This window comes from Melospiza georgiana, chromosome 17 (assembly GCF_028018845.1).
Source record: "Melospiza georgiana isolate bMelGeo1 chromosome 17, bMelGeo1.pri, whole genome shotgun sequence".
NCBI classification, from domain to species: Eukaryota; Metazoa; Chordata; class Aves; order Passeriformes; family Passerellidae; genus Melospiza; species Melospiza georgiana.
This window is the reverse complement of record NC_080446.1, coordinates 8,948,035-8,965,713: the sequence shown is the minus strand read 5'-3', so window position 1 is coordinate 8,965,713 and position 17,679 is coordinate 8,948,035. Positions and strand designations below refer to the sequence as shown.

At 45.0% G+C, this 17,679-nt stretch overlaps 1 protein-coding gene across 2 annotated transcripts; it reads right to left on the bottom strand.

Moving 5' to 3' along the window:
* Positions 1 to 3,009: 3,009 nt before the first annotated feature.
* YWHAB (tyrosine 3-monooxygenase/tryptophan 5-monooxygenase activation protein beta) lies at positions 3,010 to 16,848 on the bottom strand. Of its 2 annotated transcripts, none has more exons than XM_058036150.1 (6): positions 16,752 to 16,848; positions 9,067 to 9,367; positions 7,921 to 8,044; positions 6,808 to 6,971; positions 5,374 to 5,469; positions 3,010 to 4,912 (listed from the first exon to the last, which is right to left on the bottom strand). In XM_058036150.1, exons 2-6 carry the CDS (start codon positions 9,358 to 9,360, stop codon positions 4,856 to 4,858), a joined length of 735 nt encoding a protein of 244 aa, XP_057892133.1. In that variant the 5' UTR covers positions 9,361 to 9,367; positions 16,752 to 16,848; the 3' UTR covers positions 3,010 to 4,855. The 2 variants fall into 2 exon arrangements, with proteins under 2 accessions (XP_057892133.1, XP_057892135.1); XM_058036152.1 differs by lacking the exon at positions 16,752 to 16,848 and adding an exon at positions 12,600 to 12,671.
* Between the last annotated feature and the right edge of the window lie 831 nt (positions 16,849 to 17,679).

The following is a 17,679-nucleotide window of genomic DNA, read 5'->3' as shown; positions in this document are numbered from 1 at the left end:
CAATATCAAAGCTTTCCAGGACATAACAATTTTGGTGCAAAAGTTGAGCTGGAGTGGTGTGCACCTCACTGCCCTTGCACACCCTGGAAGGAAGCAGAGGGACACACTACACACACAGAGATTTGCTCCTTAAAACACTAAAACCCCAAGAGGAACAAAATGGAGTTTAATTTCTCAGAAGATAAACAGCCCTTCTCCACTAGAGACTTTCATTTTAACTCCTTAATGGCTCCCTCCAGATGGGGCAGACCCGAGGACTGGGGGTTTGTATTGATGGCCAGGGAGCAGAAATGCAGCCCACTGCTCCCTGCAGACACCTCCATCTCTAACAAGGCAGACACAGGGTTTTAGCCACCCCTTCCTAGTTTCTCAGCCTGTTGATTACTGTTTCCATAGCAGGCAAATTGATGCTCAGTTTCTGCCTGGTTTCAGTTGAGTATAAAGTTCTGTGTGAAGACAACAGTCAGTGCTTGAGACCCCCTGGCTAGGAACACAAAAATGGAAGTCTTGCCCCAAAAAGCGTATACATCCACCCTTGGGGCTCTTACCTTAAAGCTCAAAACTCCTGAGACACTTGTTTAGACACCTATAGATACCCAAAATTAATACGCATATATAGGAGAGGTGCATCGAGCAATCCCCCAGCCAAAGGCAGATCCCCACGGTGGAGCCGCGCACCGGCTCCGTGACACAGCCCCGCTCCTCGCACCGCCCTGAGACCCCCCCAAAACCAAACCCAGGGTAACAGAGCAGCCCCAGCGCCCCTCTGGAACCAGCGGGGCACGGAGGGAAGGGAGCTCAAACGGGGAGGAGGCGGCCGGAGCGGCGATGCGGGGAGCGGCCGGGCGGAGGCGGCACAGCCCCGCCGGGAGCCCCGGGCAGCGCACAGCGCCGGGAGGAGGGGGGCTCACCCTGCCCGAGCCCCTCGCCCCGGAGAAACGGCCCCGGCGGCGGAGCTGGGCGCTGGGAGCCGGCCCCGCACTCACACCGAGCGCTCGGCGGTACCAGCCCCGCACTCACACCGAGCGCCCGCCGGTACCAGCCCCGCACTCACAGCGAGCGATCAGCGGTACCAGCCCCGCACTCACACCGAGCGCCCGCCGAGGCAGCACCGCTCCACCACGGCTGCCGGCACCGGGCGCTTCTTCCGCGGCGGCCCCGGGGGCGGGACGGGACCCCCGCCCACCGCCCCACCCCGGCCAGGTGCGGAGCGGACACCCCGCGGGCAGGGCAGGGCAGGGCAGGGCAGGGGCGGCTCCCGCGGGGCTGACGGCTCAGGGGTTCGGCAGGTGCAATGCAGCTCCTCATCTTTGCAAATCGGAGCTCCTGCGCATCGCCTGCCTTCCCAAAGGGGAATTGAGCTGCGTGTCACCCTGGAACGCTGACAGCGCGTCCCACCCACGCGCTTTTAGGAAATTGCTTTCACCTTCTGACATATAATTCTCTGAGGTGAAGGAGTTCAGGCAGGAGCCGTACACAGCTGGGTTACAAACCCCTCATCACCAGGAGCTCATGCATTTCTGAATTCCACAGCAGGACCCAACAAAGAGCCAGGGAATATGGCCTCTGCCACCATCACCTCTTGTCTGTATGGCCCAGGAGTTCTGTAAGCTCCCTTTCACCCACTGAGATCACACCCCAGCTGTTCTGTGATTGTGCTGCTGAAACGCCGGTTGAAAGCACACAGGAACCTCCAGCCGCAGGCAGTGCAATTCCAAAGCAGCTCCCATGGCATCCGGCTCCACCCATCCTGCACCCTCGGAAGGGTCAGCTGTGAGGCAATCAGAACCACCACCTTCAAAAACCTTCCAGTTGTTTCCCACACCACGAGGCCTCACCTGAAGGTCAGATCAGCATCAGCACCAAGAATGAGAAGCTGAAGTAGCAACAGTTGGATGAGTCAAACATGTTGAGCGCACCTGGACTCTTACTGTGGCTGGGCCACCTGCAGTGTCCTTTCCCAGAAAGACAGAATTAAATAAAAAATGGAAACACCCCCTCAACTCATCAGTGCTGCAGACCAGCCTCCTCAGCTCACGATTTCCCCAAAAGAGACAGCCAGGATGAGAGCTGTTATGTGAAAAGACTAAGACAGGAGGTGGTCTCTGAACAGGAGCAGCTAGCAGATGCAGGGATTTTTCTTCTCAGAGCTGACAATGCCATCAGCATGAATCAGACTGGGAGCTGGTGCACACTATAAAATCATTTGTGTTTTATATGTGGTATGTGCATACATTTAGATATGTCCATAAAGGCTGGAGAAAATGACAAAGTAGCAACAACTACAGACATGGAGCGACCACCATGAACAGCCATGGCACAGGGCAGAACAGCAGTCAAGCAACAGCTGGTTAGATTTTGTCCTAATTCCTTTATTGGTCAATCCAGAACGGCCAAGTGACATTTTCCACTGTGCACACTTCTGAGCAGGAACTGTCACACTCTGGGAGCAGGACCAAGCTTCCTTGAAGCTTTCAGACTGCCTGGCATCTGCTGCCTGGCTACTGCCATCCATCCCTTCACGTGCTCTTATGTCCAGTGCAGCTCTGCTATTTGGCACTCTTGGTGCTCCTTTAGCACAGCCCAGTGTGAGACAAGCAGAGCTGGGTGTGCAGAGGTGAGGCCAGCCCTCTGTACAGAGAGGGTATTTAAAAGAATCCCAAGAAAAATCTCTGAATGTAACCAACAGGCTTTTGTCACTTACAGTGTGTTTGACCCTACAATATGCAATGACTCGGGGCAAGTTAAATGGTTATTCAGAGTTGCATTTAAGCCCTGCGATGGCAATGTATTCCAAGTATGCCCTTGATGAAAAAGAAGAGAAACAGTGTTTTCTCCTCCAAATCTGGGAGGGTGTGTGGGAAAGTCTCTCGTTAAAGGAATGAGTAACTCAGTATTTGTAAACCGTGAATCAACTCACGCCATCCACAAAATGAAAACTGAGTATAAGTGGTGATTTTACTACCACAGGTTTCGGCACTACTATAGCAAAGACAACAGACAACCAAATGATAAAATTTTTTTTTATTATTCACTTTTGAATTCTTTTACACTTTCCTGATTATTTTGTGTAAGGTGAAACTAGAACTGTTTAAAAGACATACACAAATCTAGTACATCAATAACCAGGTATTTCTTTTTGCTATACTATTCTCACAACCACGCGTGTGCTAGGCAATATAACCGTCACAGAAGCAAACTTTAGGCAGAATACTGGTCAGTAAAAACAAAGCGAAAAGAGCTACCAGATATACAGACAGGCTCGGTTCCACATTCACTACTGCATTTATCAAGCGCCAAGTATTAACTGCACAATTTGTTCAGCTAGTAGAGGGGAGTTTTAAAATCAGTGCATGAAATTCTCTTCAGCAGACAGATGGACAAACAGATGGATCCTATACCTAAGTGGAATGTGAAGGCAGGGGATGATACCACGGGACTGATAGGTGACTATTCCTAATCTTTTCCACTGCATTGTTCACGCAACTCTTACTAGGTTTTGTTTAATGGGACATGTTTGAAACATGACAAGGTGAGGACATTTGGAGCTCAAATATTACAAGCATTACAGATGTGTGGGTCTGCATTCCAGTACGAGATGGGAAATCCTGAATATTTGAGCCAGTACTTGAGCCAGTTTCCTGGTACTACCAAAGAATGGCAGACAAGAGCTGAAGAACACAGCAGCACTGGCAGCTCTTGAACACCCAAGGAAGAAACCTGTCCTTGGTGAGGTGCAGGCCTCATCCACCATTCTGACATACCAGGAACCAAAGATGTATACGGGAGGATGATGCATATGGGAGTCCAAAACTGCTTTAATGGAGTTTAAACAGGTGAAAGGGTCAAGGATGAACAGAGTCCAGTGGGATAATAAAGTGAACTAAAAGATGGCTCAGTGGATTATTTTAAAAGTTTTCAGGATAAATTGAGAATGGGAATACCATGGGGATTTTGATTTACCTAAGAGTAAAGTAATGCAAAAGTGGCAGATCACTTCATGGTATCATTCAAACTAATAAGGCCATTCAAAAAATTGAATCTTCTCCTATTGCAAGTCCATGGCAGCGAACCAAGAATATTTACTACTGAAGAATATCTAAGTTGTAACTAGGTAAAAGTTATTGCTGTGGGAAGGGGCTTAGTCATGCATGTGGTATGAGCATGAAAGCACTTTGAGAAGTCAAACCCCAGTTATCTGCCAGTGTAAAGAGTTTGGAAATCAAGCTGCTAACTCCCCTGTTTCCCTCCTCCCCAAAACAAACCCCATCCCCAGAAAGACAGGATTGACAAAGTGAGCTTTTGACTGAAAGTGGTGCCTCAGACTCGGTTACAAATGTCTACAGAGTGTGCCTGTTCAACTACCTCATAGCAGTGTCCCTAACTGGAATGCCATACATTGGATTGTTTTCCTTCCATGCCCCAGTGTTGCAATAGAATCTCTATAACTTTCTGTACAACTTTACAACAGAATTGTACTTCAACTATTTTGGTGCCAAATTAAGCTCGCCAGAGTTACATAATTGATGTCTACTTTTCTACCAAGAAGAGTTTTGTAAAGTCAATTGCAATCACAAAACCCTTTATTATTATTATCATCACAGTGTTCAGTTAAAAATATAAACACGGTAATCGGAACTGTAAATGTTCAGAATAGGAAAGTTCGGAATGCCATTGGAATACCCGACCTCCGCTCTAGGTACACAAAACACCAACCAACCGGTTTTACCCCACAGACAGTTTTTGCTACGTTGAGGTTGTGAAAGTCAATGTACTATTCTTTTTGCTTGTCGCACAAAGGGATTATGTGTAGGATACAGGGTGACATTGAACATATAGTGAAGCGTGACAGCCATTAGTTCTCTCCCTCCCCAGCATCCCCTTCATCTCCCTGGTTTTCCGACGTCCATAGCTGTAAGGAAATACAAACACGAGTTTATGCTGGAAGCACGGTTAATTACAATTGTCAGGAAGGGGAATACAGCGTAATTAGTAGTAGCTGTGCAATTTTCTCAGCTAAGAGCAATGCAGAACTGAACTTAATAGTAAAGCTGAAGAATAATAAACTAGAACATGAATAAAAGATAAGCAAGAAGCTAGCACAAGCCAGAAGTTTCACATAAAACTGTTGAGAACAAACTCTACTCTGTGTTACAAAAGGAATCTGAGTTTGTTACAGCAGTTAACAAGTGATTCGTAGTTTGAACAAGCAAGTCTAACTGGTCTGGTTACAAAAAGCATCGCAGTTAACACATGCAGTTAACGCCTCAGAAAAAGCTTTTAACGGCACAGAACCGCATCAGCTTTCAGATGCTGAGTCCCACTTCAGAGTGCAGCAGCCTAGAGTGCAGTGGTTTGCCCCATGGTACTCACAGTGAGGTTGTCCCTAAGCAGCTGCATGATCAGGGTGCTGTCTTTGTAGGACTCTTCATTCAGCGTGTCCAGCTCTGCTATCGCTTCATCAAATGCCTAAAAACATAAACACAGCCCTTTCACACTCAGCTTCCTGAAGTCACTTCTGCTTATACAGAGCTTAAAATCTGCCACATTACTATCCACATTCTATAAAAAAGCTTCCAGAATTTTTCTTTCCTACCACAAGAAGAAACGTAAAACAAAGTGAGCACCAGATCCTAGACAGCCCGGGGAAAACAGAAGTCTTCAGGGGTGTCCAGATAAAAGCCCAGAAAAATGTTACTAAATGCCAATACCAAATACTGAAGAGGCAAGAGCACTCTATGTGTCATGCTGAAAAATGGTTCACATAGCTTGAAGTCAGGTTTAAGACAACATTTACAAAAAAGGGACTTTCATTAAAAAGGAAGGTCTCCCTGGTCTAAATAAGCAGTGAAAGACAAAGGTACCATTACTTGAATGAGTACATATTTATACATATTGCACACGAGTCAGTAGACAAGAAAATGGAACACAAGACTTTTCGACAGTGGGGAGGAAGGTTTCCAATTTCTTTTCAAAACAGCAGAGGAAATCAGGTATGTTCCACTAGAGATTAACAAAGCCATTCTTCCCATCCATCTGTTGCACATGAAAATCAATACTGTGAGTCTGAGAGCCGTAACTGCTATTTCTTCATTCAGGTTTCAAACAGATGTAAGCATTTTAACTAAAAAAGGCAAGAACAGGAGCAGCATTTTACAGCACAGCATCACTTCTTGCTACAAAGTCTTACTGAAGTGCATATTAAGAACACAAATATTCACCTAATGCCATGTTATTCAAGTTATTACCAGACAATTTTCACAGACACAAAAAGCTCTATTTAGAAGACTAATCCCATTTTAGGAAGAAGGCTAAGGAAAAAATGACTGGCTATTTGTTTGCCACAACCCATCACAAAAGCTCTTTTTGGTCTCTGGAGAGAGAGGCACACATGCATATGGATAACAAGGACATTTAGGGCTACAAAGACTGGCACACAGACAACACTTCATGTACCAGCTAAGTGCTTCAATTTAAATAAATATTTCACTTTAGAATTGCTAAATTAATTCAAGTGTTTTCAATTTTGACACAAACACATTTTAAGAGAATTAGGTGGACATTAAACAGAGGCAATTTATCTTCCCTGTCACTGGAACAGCTGCAGTAGCAAATTAACCTTATCCAAAGATAAGTTAGTCTAGCAAACCAACTTACCTGAAAATATACTACAATGACAACCATTTTATGACAGCATTTTTAAGGAATTTGATATGAGAAAGCATAATCATCTACAAAGTGCTACTGTAACCATGTAATTACCTCCTCAGCCTCCACAAAAATTGGTGATATGAAGAGTCTGCTTACCGTCTTTGCCAGATTACAGGCTTTTTCAGGAGAATTTAGGATCTCATAGTAGAAGACAGAGAAATTTAGAGCCAAACCGAGTCGAATGGGGTGTGTTGGTTGCATCTCTTTCTTGCTAATTTCAAATGCCTCCTGATAGGCTTGCTGGGAGTTTGCTACCGTTGCTGCAAAGAAGCAATTACAACCACATAAATACACAGTACATCTCTCTACTTCACTGGGGAAGCAATTATATTCTTAGCCTAGACTACCATGCCACCAGAAATTCATGCAATTACCTATGCACAGACACTTCTTTCAATGTTTTTACATGCAAAAGCCTTCCACTTGCTGAACAATTAATGCTGAAATAGTTTTTTTAGTAGAAACTTAAAATTCCAACCAATCTGAATGGACACAAATTCTACTTAAGTGTTCTGGTTTAAAACATTCATTTTCAGCCCAGCTGAAAAAGTCATAGTTACCAATAATAAATCCAGACAAAACCATATGGGGAAGAAGAGGTAACTAAATGCTGCAGTTAGGTCATGAACTTTGTATTTCAGGTTGGGGTTTCAGAGCAAAGCCAACATTCCCTTCCTGGCTAATGAGTAACAATAAGCTCCACACTGACATCAAGCTAAGTTTGCAATTCATGGACTACATCAGACACTCACAGGAATTCAGACAGTTCAGCATTGCTTTCCCATTTCAGAATTTATGACTTCAGAACCCAGAAGCCCAATATCCCATATTTGTATGGGGAAAGCTTGCAAACAGTGCAGACTTGAGCTGAATTCATAGTTTAAACATGAGATCAAACAAACTCAGCATTTTCTATGAGAAAGTAACCTACATTCTGCAGGAAAATGATTTTACACTGCCACATATGCTTGAAAACTTGCTACTGTGGTCAGGGGCTACAAGCAGAGTTTGACTGTATTGATGAACATCTGCCAATTAATTTCAGTGAAATCTTTCTCCAGAAGTGACTCACACTGCACCTATCTTCATAACTACAGTGCAGCAGTAAAAACAAATAAATACAGGATGTTGGGGAAAAGAATACAAGTGGGTTTTATAATTGATTCTGCTTGGTCCACAGAGAGAGAGAGAGATTTCATTTCTACTTACTTTGCTTATTGTCCCCAGATGCCACCTCTGAGAGGTATCTGTAGTAATCACCTTTCATTTTCAAATAGAAGACCTTGCTTTCTGGCTGTGTAGCATTGACAATAAGGTATTTATCCAGGAGTTCCTGAGAAAGATTAAAAAAAAAGTAGTGTTTCCTGAGTTATAAAAATAATGTTTGAAACAGAGCCTTTGTTACAATGGTGAGCATGAACTGTTCAAACAGTAACAATGACTTCTGTCATGGCTTACGCAGACTCCTGTGTTAATCTCTTTGCCTACTGCTGTCTAAAGTCTGGGAAATAAAAGATAAACTCCTTGTAGCCTAATCTATGGAGAGCTGAAAATGTGCTATGTTGATCCTACCCACAATTCTCTCCTGCAGGATCTGAAGGCTATCAGGGCTTAAGCCTGCTGATGCAAACCCACATCCATGACCAAACTAATGAAAAGCAGCAGCTGGAAATTTGGAAATTAGCACATCTGGTCACTTTTGCTGCCACACATTTGAATTCTATGTAGAGCTGTGAAATTGTCCACAATAAACTGATTCTATCTCCAGCTTCAGCTGAAAAGTTTGACAGTGGCACAGGGAGCACATGTACACTCAGAAAGAGATAAAAACATTTGACTGCACTGACAGCATCTGCTCCTGACTGATCTTAAGCAAATGGAACAGCAATAAAAGGAATCCCTCCTGTCTGAGTGAAAGAAAGAGCAAAATCAGTCCTGAAGAAGAACTACACACCTTCTCCATGAAAAAAAGGTACTAAACAAGACTCAGGACATCAGCATTCATTAATTAAGGAATTTAAACAGCAGGCCTTTTAGCAGGACTCATGTCAGCACCCCAGATCTAAATTTGTTTTCATGGTGAACCCCCTCCAGCCAGAGCCAGGGGTCTTCAACATGGCCTGGTTTGCTTTTTGCTGCTAAAAAAAATATACTCTTTTATAACAAATTCCCTAAGAAGCAAGCTAAATGACTTAGCTCCATCCTAGGAGCTAGAATTGGACCCAAGTATGTAGCTATGCAAAATTATTCCCCTGCTAAGGTGCTGCAGTGTCTACAGCACTACTAAAATTCCTTAAGCCTCTCTGAAGAATGCTGCAGTACTAACTACTGTTATTTTTGCTGTTGGATTATTACCAGAACATCATTGCAGATATCCTGCAATTCAGCCTCAATTTTCTCACGATATTCTTTTCCCATCTGCTGTTTCTTCTCGTTTCTCTCTGTTTTCTGTTCGATGCTGGAAATCACACGCCAGGACGAGCGGCGGGCACCAACCACGTTCTTGTAGGCCACGGAGAGGAGATTCCTTTCTTCATTGGACAGCTCATGTCCCTGCTCAGTGACAGCCTTCATAGCAGCAGCCATGTCATCGTAACGCTCGGCCTGCTCAGCCAGCTTGGCTTTCTGTACCAACTCGCTTTTATCCATGGCTGTCCTGCAATGAGCGAGGAATAAAAAGAGAAAAATGTCTCCATGGTCTGCACTGGGGAAGTTCGTGCTGAAGCAGATCTTACAGTCGTTAATAAAAGGGAAATCTATCAACTGTAATATAGTAATACAAAGGGTTTCTTTTAAAAAATGTATTTGACCTTTTGCCAAATGTGTATCATTTCCATGTGTAAATGACTAATGACAACCCTGAAGATATGAAAGCATCATTCTTCAAAATGCAGCAAAAGTCATTTTGGTATTAAGCACAGCCCTATGTGAATCTCTCCTCTTTCTACCAGCCACAGCTTACTCAGCTGGGGAGATATTAACCAAGAAACCACCAGGTTTCTGGGGCTTTTTCAGGTTTGTTTGTTTATTGTTGCTGTTGTTGTTTGTTTCCCTCCACTGCAGTACAAGAGCAACTACTTAGGAGCACTGAAGCACTGGACAGCTCCTTCTGACACTGAAGATTTTTGGCAAGTTAGAGATGTTTCTGTGGGTTTACATAAACCATACTCAGGAAAGCTGTAGTGTTGGCAACTATGGAAAGTGCATTTATAATGTTCTGCCAGAAAATAAAGTGGGTTATTTTGCATATGCATCAACATTCACACAATGGACGACTCTACCCAGCTAGAGTGGCTGCAGTCTCAGGTTTTCAAGACCTTTTAAATAACATTGATATTCATAAAATCTGAATGGGATGTGGCCCACACAATGGTCACCGCTACAAAACAAAATGCTTATATGGAACCAGTTTGTTTATCATTTTTGATAATGCAGTTTAGCAACCAAAGCTGTGAATGCACTTCACATGGCCACAGGGTCACTGAAGAGCTTATGCCAGGGAGAATGAAAAAACTGCCCAGGGCCAGGCTCACAGGAGAAAATAAAGAAGCTTCTTTGCATTTATTAAAATGGACCTCAATACTTCACAAACTTACAGACAACTCAAATTAATCTGTAAAAACTCTCCAGGTGAGCAGGTTCACTTTTGGACAGATCCAGAACTGTTACTCTCATCAGTACCGAGCATAATTATTCTCTCCCACTCCTAAATCCTAATCAGGGCTCACACTGTCTAGGTAAGTTGTCAGGCTGAGGCTTACAGCCTAAAAAGCACTTCTAAAACAAAATAAAAACCAAACAAGAACAGTAAGTTTACATTTGTATTTCACAGACTTCTGTTCATTACAGAAGCACCTACAGCCCTATTAGAAAGAACCAACATGCTAAAAGAGATTGCTGCAGCCTTTTTGCTGGCTCTCATCTTTGAAGATTCCAGTCTGACAGGCTTCTGATGGAGAACATCTTGCACACAGCGTGTATTTTACTCCAAGGATCACCTACCACACTATTATAGAGGAAAACCAGTCCCCTGTACCAAATCCTCAAACAGGACAATGAGACACAGACCCAAATTCCAATTGTGATACCTTCCCAAATTCACACACTGCTCACACTGCTGAGGATGAGTCCCAACTACAAAATTATTTTGAGCACATTCTGTACCTCCAGCTGAAGATATTCCACTTTGGCAAAAAAACCAAATCACCCAGGATATCAAGTAAAAAAATTGTTACTTCACATTAAGAGTTCCTGAAGTAAACCCAGCAACCAAATGTACCTGCTCTGTATCTGCAAGTCACACTCACTCCTGCTTGTGTTTGATCCTTTGTAGATTCTAATACATCCATCCTCATAAGGCACTCAAGTAAGGACAAGGAATATTACCACCAGCCTCCTGGAAAGGGATCTTTTACTGGTAAGTAAAGATGGGCTCTGGTTCAGCTGCATTTCAAGTGCTGTGTTTAAACCAGTGGATTCTGGGACCTATTTAAAGGTGCCACACAGACCGCAGATCAAAGCCCTCAAATTTGTTTTCATGACAGGGTGACTGTGGGCAGCAATGTGACAACTTGTGGCAAGGCATGATTCATTTGGTTCTCTCTTTCCCAGTAAGCTTTTACCCTGGGGATATTACCATTGGTTTGCACAGGCTTATCAAACAGCCAGCTCCTGATGATGGAAAAGGTTAAGTGGGATTTGTGATGTGCTTTGTTTCTTCCTATTTGAAAGCCTATCACAGCACCAATGCAGAACAAGCCCAAGGAAATCATCAGACCGTTTCCCCTTGAGACAACCCATCCCACTTTTCCCTGTCGAGTCCTTCAAACCTTGTAAACCATTCCCTTAACTCAGCACTATTTGCAGACTGTGTGCTCAAGGCAGGAAGTAATTTGTGAGTGTTATTTCTCCAGTCACTCACTAAAATCCCAACATGAGCAAAGTACACCTGAAGAATGCTTTTTACATTGCAAGAGACAACTTTAAACAACAGGACACTGAAACTAAACCACTTCAGAGCACTTTTAGTTTCTTCATTGTCTGCACAGCTTCTAGAAGTATTTCTACTGCAAACAGCTTATCTTTTCCTCTTCTTCTCATGGAATGTGATTGTTATGTGGAAGCAGACTGCTTGTTGAAACGCAGAGGCAAGTAGCTCCAAATGAATTTACATTTTGTCATTGAAAAGTCACTTAGTTTTTATCTTTGATCTGCACTTTGCCAATAGTGGTCTAATCTGTAGACAAGTCATCGGTGCAGAATTCCGTTTACAAACAATATAGTTTAGTTTTGAAAGGGTGCAGACTTTGTTTTATCAAGCTCACTGGCATATTTATATTTAGATGCAAGACAGTTCACAGGAGTCAATCGGTTCATGTAAGGACACATGAAGGAAATCACACAGGGAATTGCACATGAAGGAAAACACAAAGACCTAATGGAAAAAAGAGATCCAGAAACCAGTTTAACATATCAATTATACAAGTAAAATACCAGCACAAAGATTAGAACGTTGCTTCTCATCAAGCAACTTTCCGCAGCAAAGTAACTAATTTATGCACATGAAAGTCATTTATGAATATATGAAACTCAAACTCATAATTAAAGATGGAACTCCTGAGTACTTCACTGGCTTAGTTTTGACACAAGAATTCAGTGTACAGAGGCTTGAGTTTAGTTAATTTGTGTTAATATCTGTACTGTTAGCAGGCTTGCTATGAAACACAAGTATTATTCAGTAACATGGATTTAACAGAACTCAAATGCAGTAAGAAAATCATTGCCCACACCAAAATATCTGCCAATGACAGTAAGCCTACCATTCCTTCCTTCCCAGGATGCTGCATAAAGGAACACTTAAAATCCTCATTTGATTCTCCATTGCTTACCTTGTTAGAAGCTTGGAGAGAGCTTTGCAGAGCTATGCTGGCTTGAGCTCCAAAAGAGGGAAGTGTTTGCCAGAAGGAAAAAAGATACAAGGAAAGGAGTGATGTTTGAAAAGGCAAAGAAGCAACTATCAGTTATAACTGGTCCCTCCCAGAGAGGAGATGAAAGCCACACTCTAACAATGGACCAGTGTGCCACGGTCTGAAACAAGCAAAGCCTAGAGCTAAAAATACACCTAGGCCACACACAGAAGCCATCTACCAAAGGTTACCTGCAGCTAGGAGCAAAACACACAGAGGTGATGAACAGGAGGCTGACAGGAATGGTCTATTCTAGCACTGATAAAGCCATGCCATGGTGGCAAAGGGAGAAGAGGGAAGATGGAAAAAGGAGCAGAGACGTGCAGATCACAGCCATGGAGGAGTCCTGAAAGTTGCCTGTTCTAAGCAGAAGATTCTCATATTAGATGCATTAACACAGTTCAAATTCTTAAGACACTGTCTGCTTAAGAATCTGCACAACACAACTGAGCAGCCCTCAAAATAGAAGTGGCTGGACATTGTTCACAGTAAGGAATGCCAACCACTGCCCAGCAGTCAGAAATTTCAATCACCTGAAGTCCCACACTCAAAATGTAATTTTTTTACTGTTTTTTCCATCTATCGCCCATACAGCCTAGAACTCCTTCAATGTCTCTTACAAATGCAGAAGAGCATGTATGCAGGCACTGTAAGTGCTTACTCACACTCCAGAAAAGCTTTACACCCATGTGGAAAAGACTGAAACATATCACAAAGCACCAAAGGTGAAGGTCAGGACCAGCAAAACTCACTAGTTTGTATCTGCATCTTTCAGTGAGTGGAAGATGCAGTGACAAGGGGATGGTGTGGCCAGCCTGGAGTCAGGACACCCATGGATCTTTCAAGAGTGGATGGACAAACAGAACTGGAGGTTCACATCCCATTAACAGCTGAGGGCTAAAACATGCAGCTACTGCTCTTCAGAAGACTGCAGGATTTTGAGAACTACAGCTTGCTCCTTAGCACTTATTCCATCTGCTCTGTAGCCTTTATTGGTTCCCATTTCTATGGGCTCTTTAGGACAAAGCCAAAATGAATCAGAACTAACTGTACTTAAAGTCTGTAAAAATCAAATAAAAACTGACACTGAAAATAATCTGGCTTATATAACATATTGAACTGACAGGACAATGCTAATAAGCTTACATTGGTCTGAAGTCTGCTGCTCTTGATGACCTGTTCTTCTGATGCTAATTAATTCATTGATTTTTGTGCACTGTTTTTCTCTCTACAGCAAGCATGAGAATCTATCAGACCAACACTTCCACTTTGTAGAAAAGAACTGTTTAGAAAGCAGTGTAGTTATTGGTTTGACATGCTGGTCCCTAATGAGTTGAGCAGAGCTGCAGGTTGCCAGACCTGCAAATTTCACTGTGAGGAAGGAATACAAAGCGAGGTTTGGTGGAATGGGAGGCAATCATACCTCCCAGTCATAAGTCCACTCAAATTCTAACAGAAGAAGCAGCAGACTGGTACAGAATTTGCAGTTCAGTATTCCAACAATATGTGAACACACCTTATTTGATTTCTGGACAGGCAATTCATTCTGAAAATAAACATTCACGTGAGGTGAGTGGTATCTCAAATTACAGTTCTATAACTACAGAGAGTAAGAGCTCTGGGGACATTAATTCTAAAATAAACAGAAAATCATTCTCCACCATTCAGGTACACACATGCTGACACAAGTAGCTGCATGATGGGGATGGCATTCCCTGTCAACTGGACAATGCTCACAACATTTATTTTTTACAGGAAATGGAGTGAAACTCTTACAGTTGAATGCAAGCACCTTCCTTGCTTTCCTACAGTATGAGGCATTTGATTTTATTGGTTGTGTTTCTCTGGATGGTTCCCTCAAAGGCTACCACGTGTTGTTAAATAACTGATTGGAAAATGAATGGCTCTGGTAATATCTGAACAGCAAAATCTTCCTGCCAGTAGCCTGGGTATAACAAGTTCAGTAAAATATCCTGCAAACATAATGAGGGAAAAAGGAACATGACTTCACAGCTGTGATATTCTTGCTGACCTTGTGCAGCACATAACTTCAGCCTCCTCTGCATCTACCCCGGCCTTCGGCTCAAATCTCTATGCAAATGTTGAGATAAAATTAACATTCTATAAAGCCATGCCTCACCCTGCTCTGGCCATCTGCTGCCATCATTACTTGTTGCTTCGTAAAATTGAATAAAATGACACTCAATGGTTTTCAGTCTCCACAGAGAATTACAAAATGCCTATGACCACTACCAACAGCATGTGGGGACACTGATATTGTATGGACATCTCAAATTTAGTGACAGCAGCCTTGTTCTTCCTAATGCCAGGCTGAAAAGCAGAGCTCTGCTCCTGCCTATGGCCCTTAGCTCAGAACAGCTGCATGGAGACATGCTGGCACTTCCACAGCACAACATCCCCACATGGCAACACCTTTTTGTTCCAACCAGAAGAATTGTTTTTGGCTAGAATCCAGGTGGAAATTGTGAGTAACCCCAAAAAATCTTCCCCCAGGCATAAAGTTCATGCCAAACTAATGTATCCATATCACAGGTAAATCAATTTTGTTAATGATAAACTGACAGTATTTATATTACAGGGTGGGGCAAGAAATGTGGCCATGTAACAGACACACTAGTGTAATGCCTGGTATTAGGATACCACACGGATCAGAGCAGGAGCTTTTACCTCATTAACCAAATAATTATTTACTGAGCTCCTCCTCATCCGAGTTTATTCACATGCATCACAAAAAGCTGCATACTGGCACAGGCCTGCTCAGGAAAAAATAAAACGACTCAACATCAAAATAGCAGAGATCAGAACATGCGGTACTGACATAATGAGGTTGAGAAAACTGCACCAGGCCCATCTGTGCAACGAGTCTATCACTTTATTGGTACCCATTTAATAAACAAAATATGATACAGGGGATATTTTTGCAGTCCTTTAATATGAAGGGAGAAAAAGGCACTTGAGTTCTTGTTTTCTTTTCTAGACCAGATTATATCTCATTATTGCTTTAAAACAAAAGTAAGCTCATTTTTTTTAATATAAAAGTATTACAATTTCTGACTGAGGTATCCTGCGTTAGTGAACATGTGAAAACACAAATATTCCTACAGCCACTGAAGAGGTAAAACATTACAAACATTGCCAGAGTCTCTGATATTTTTCCATGTGAATTTAGCTTTTATGGTGCTGCATGATGTGTTATTTTATCACTGAAAATGTATTTTAACTATTAATAAGGAACCTATCTGAAAGCAATCAATTTATATGGTGATCTTTATGCGAGATGCATTTATGCCACTACACCGGTTGTGTGCCACTGTTATTTCAACATCCCTGGTTATACCTACCTCAAACAAAATCCACAGCCATTAGGTCTGAGCTACTGCCCAACCTTTCTGCAGGCTGGGACTGGCTTGAACCAACCTTCTTTCCCTGTGGAGCCCTCCCTAAACGCATCCCTATTCCCAAATGGGCACGAATGATCAAAATCGGAACATACTAAACCCATTTTGTTCCCGTCTAGAGCGCTCATACACGGCCATGACCACCGACGTGGGCCGGCTCACGGGCACGGCCGCGGCAGCTGCGCTCTCGGGGCTGGGCACGGAGCTCCGGGCGTAGGGCAGCCCGGGGCCGGCCCAGCCGTGCGGCGGTGCGGGCTCGCTCCGGGCAGCGCCGCTCGGGCCCCGGGCGCGCAGCCCTTCCTGCCGGGCGGGCCCAGGTGAGCGCGGCCGCGCCCAGGGCACCGAGTGACTCACCGGGGCGGGGCGGGGCAGCGCCGGCAGCTCCCGAGGGGCGGCGCCGCCCGCCGGGGCCCGCCGGCTGAGGGTCGCACCGTTACCCGGCCCGGGGGACGCAGGAGCGGGGAGGCAGCACCGGGGACCCTCCCGCGGGGACCCCCGCACGGCGCGCCCGCCGAGGCCTGCGGCTCCCCGCGCGGGGTGGAGCGGAGCGGAGCGGGCAGGGCGGGGGCAGGCCGGGGCGGGCCGGCCCCGCGGGTCGCGATGGCGATGCCCCGCGATGGCGATGCCCGCCGCGATGGCGGCCGCGGGCCCTCACCTGGCGGCGCGCGCGGATCCCACGGGCGGAGGCGACGGCAGCGGCGGCCGCTCGCACGGACACGCGCACACACCCTGCGGCGCTCGGCCCCGCTTCCGCCGCGCGACACGCCCCTTCCGGCGCCAGGGGGCGCCACCGCCCCGCGCGCCGCCCCGGCGGGACGGTCACCATGGCAGCGGGGCTCATCCCGCCCGGCCCGGCCCGGCCCGGCCCGGCCCCGGGGCTCCGCGGGGCCTGCCCGCCGTGTGAGCGCACCCCGAGCGGGGAGAACCCCAGACACGGCCCGCGGGGCGCTCACACCCCCGCACCCGCCGCTCTTTGTCTCCGCGGAGCTCTCCGGTGCCGCAGGAAGTGCTGGGGTGGCAGTCCGGGCAGGGGGTGCTGCGGCCTGGAAGGGCGGCAGTTTCTCCGCCAACAAAAGAAACAATTTGTGGTTTTCTTGCTTTTTCGCGCTGCTGGAGCTCTTGCCTTTTCTTTGGCTGGAGCTCGCGGTAGTCACAGAATCACAGGATTGATTAGGTTGCAAAAGACCTCTAAAATCATCGAGTCCGACCTGTGACTGACCTCCTCCATGCCAGTTAGAGGGTGGCACGGAGTGCTGCGCCCGGCCTGAAACACCAGCGGGGACAGCGACCCTGCCACCTCCCCGAGCACACCATTCCAAAGGGACATATCCTCAGAAAACAGGCACTGCAGTTATTCTGTGCACCCTCAAAATAAAATTTCACAAATGCTTTGAATTGCAAAATCACCTTTAAATGCTGGTTTAGTTGCAGCTTTTCCCTGCAACTTCAAGTTGCATATTTTCCCTGAAAAATGTCTTCCCTTCAGTTGCATGTTTTCACTGAAAAATCAAGATCCTTACTGGCTAGATAAGTTTTATGCAACTAATAAACTACATTTTCCAGGGAAATGGCAAAAGAGAACA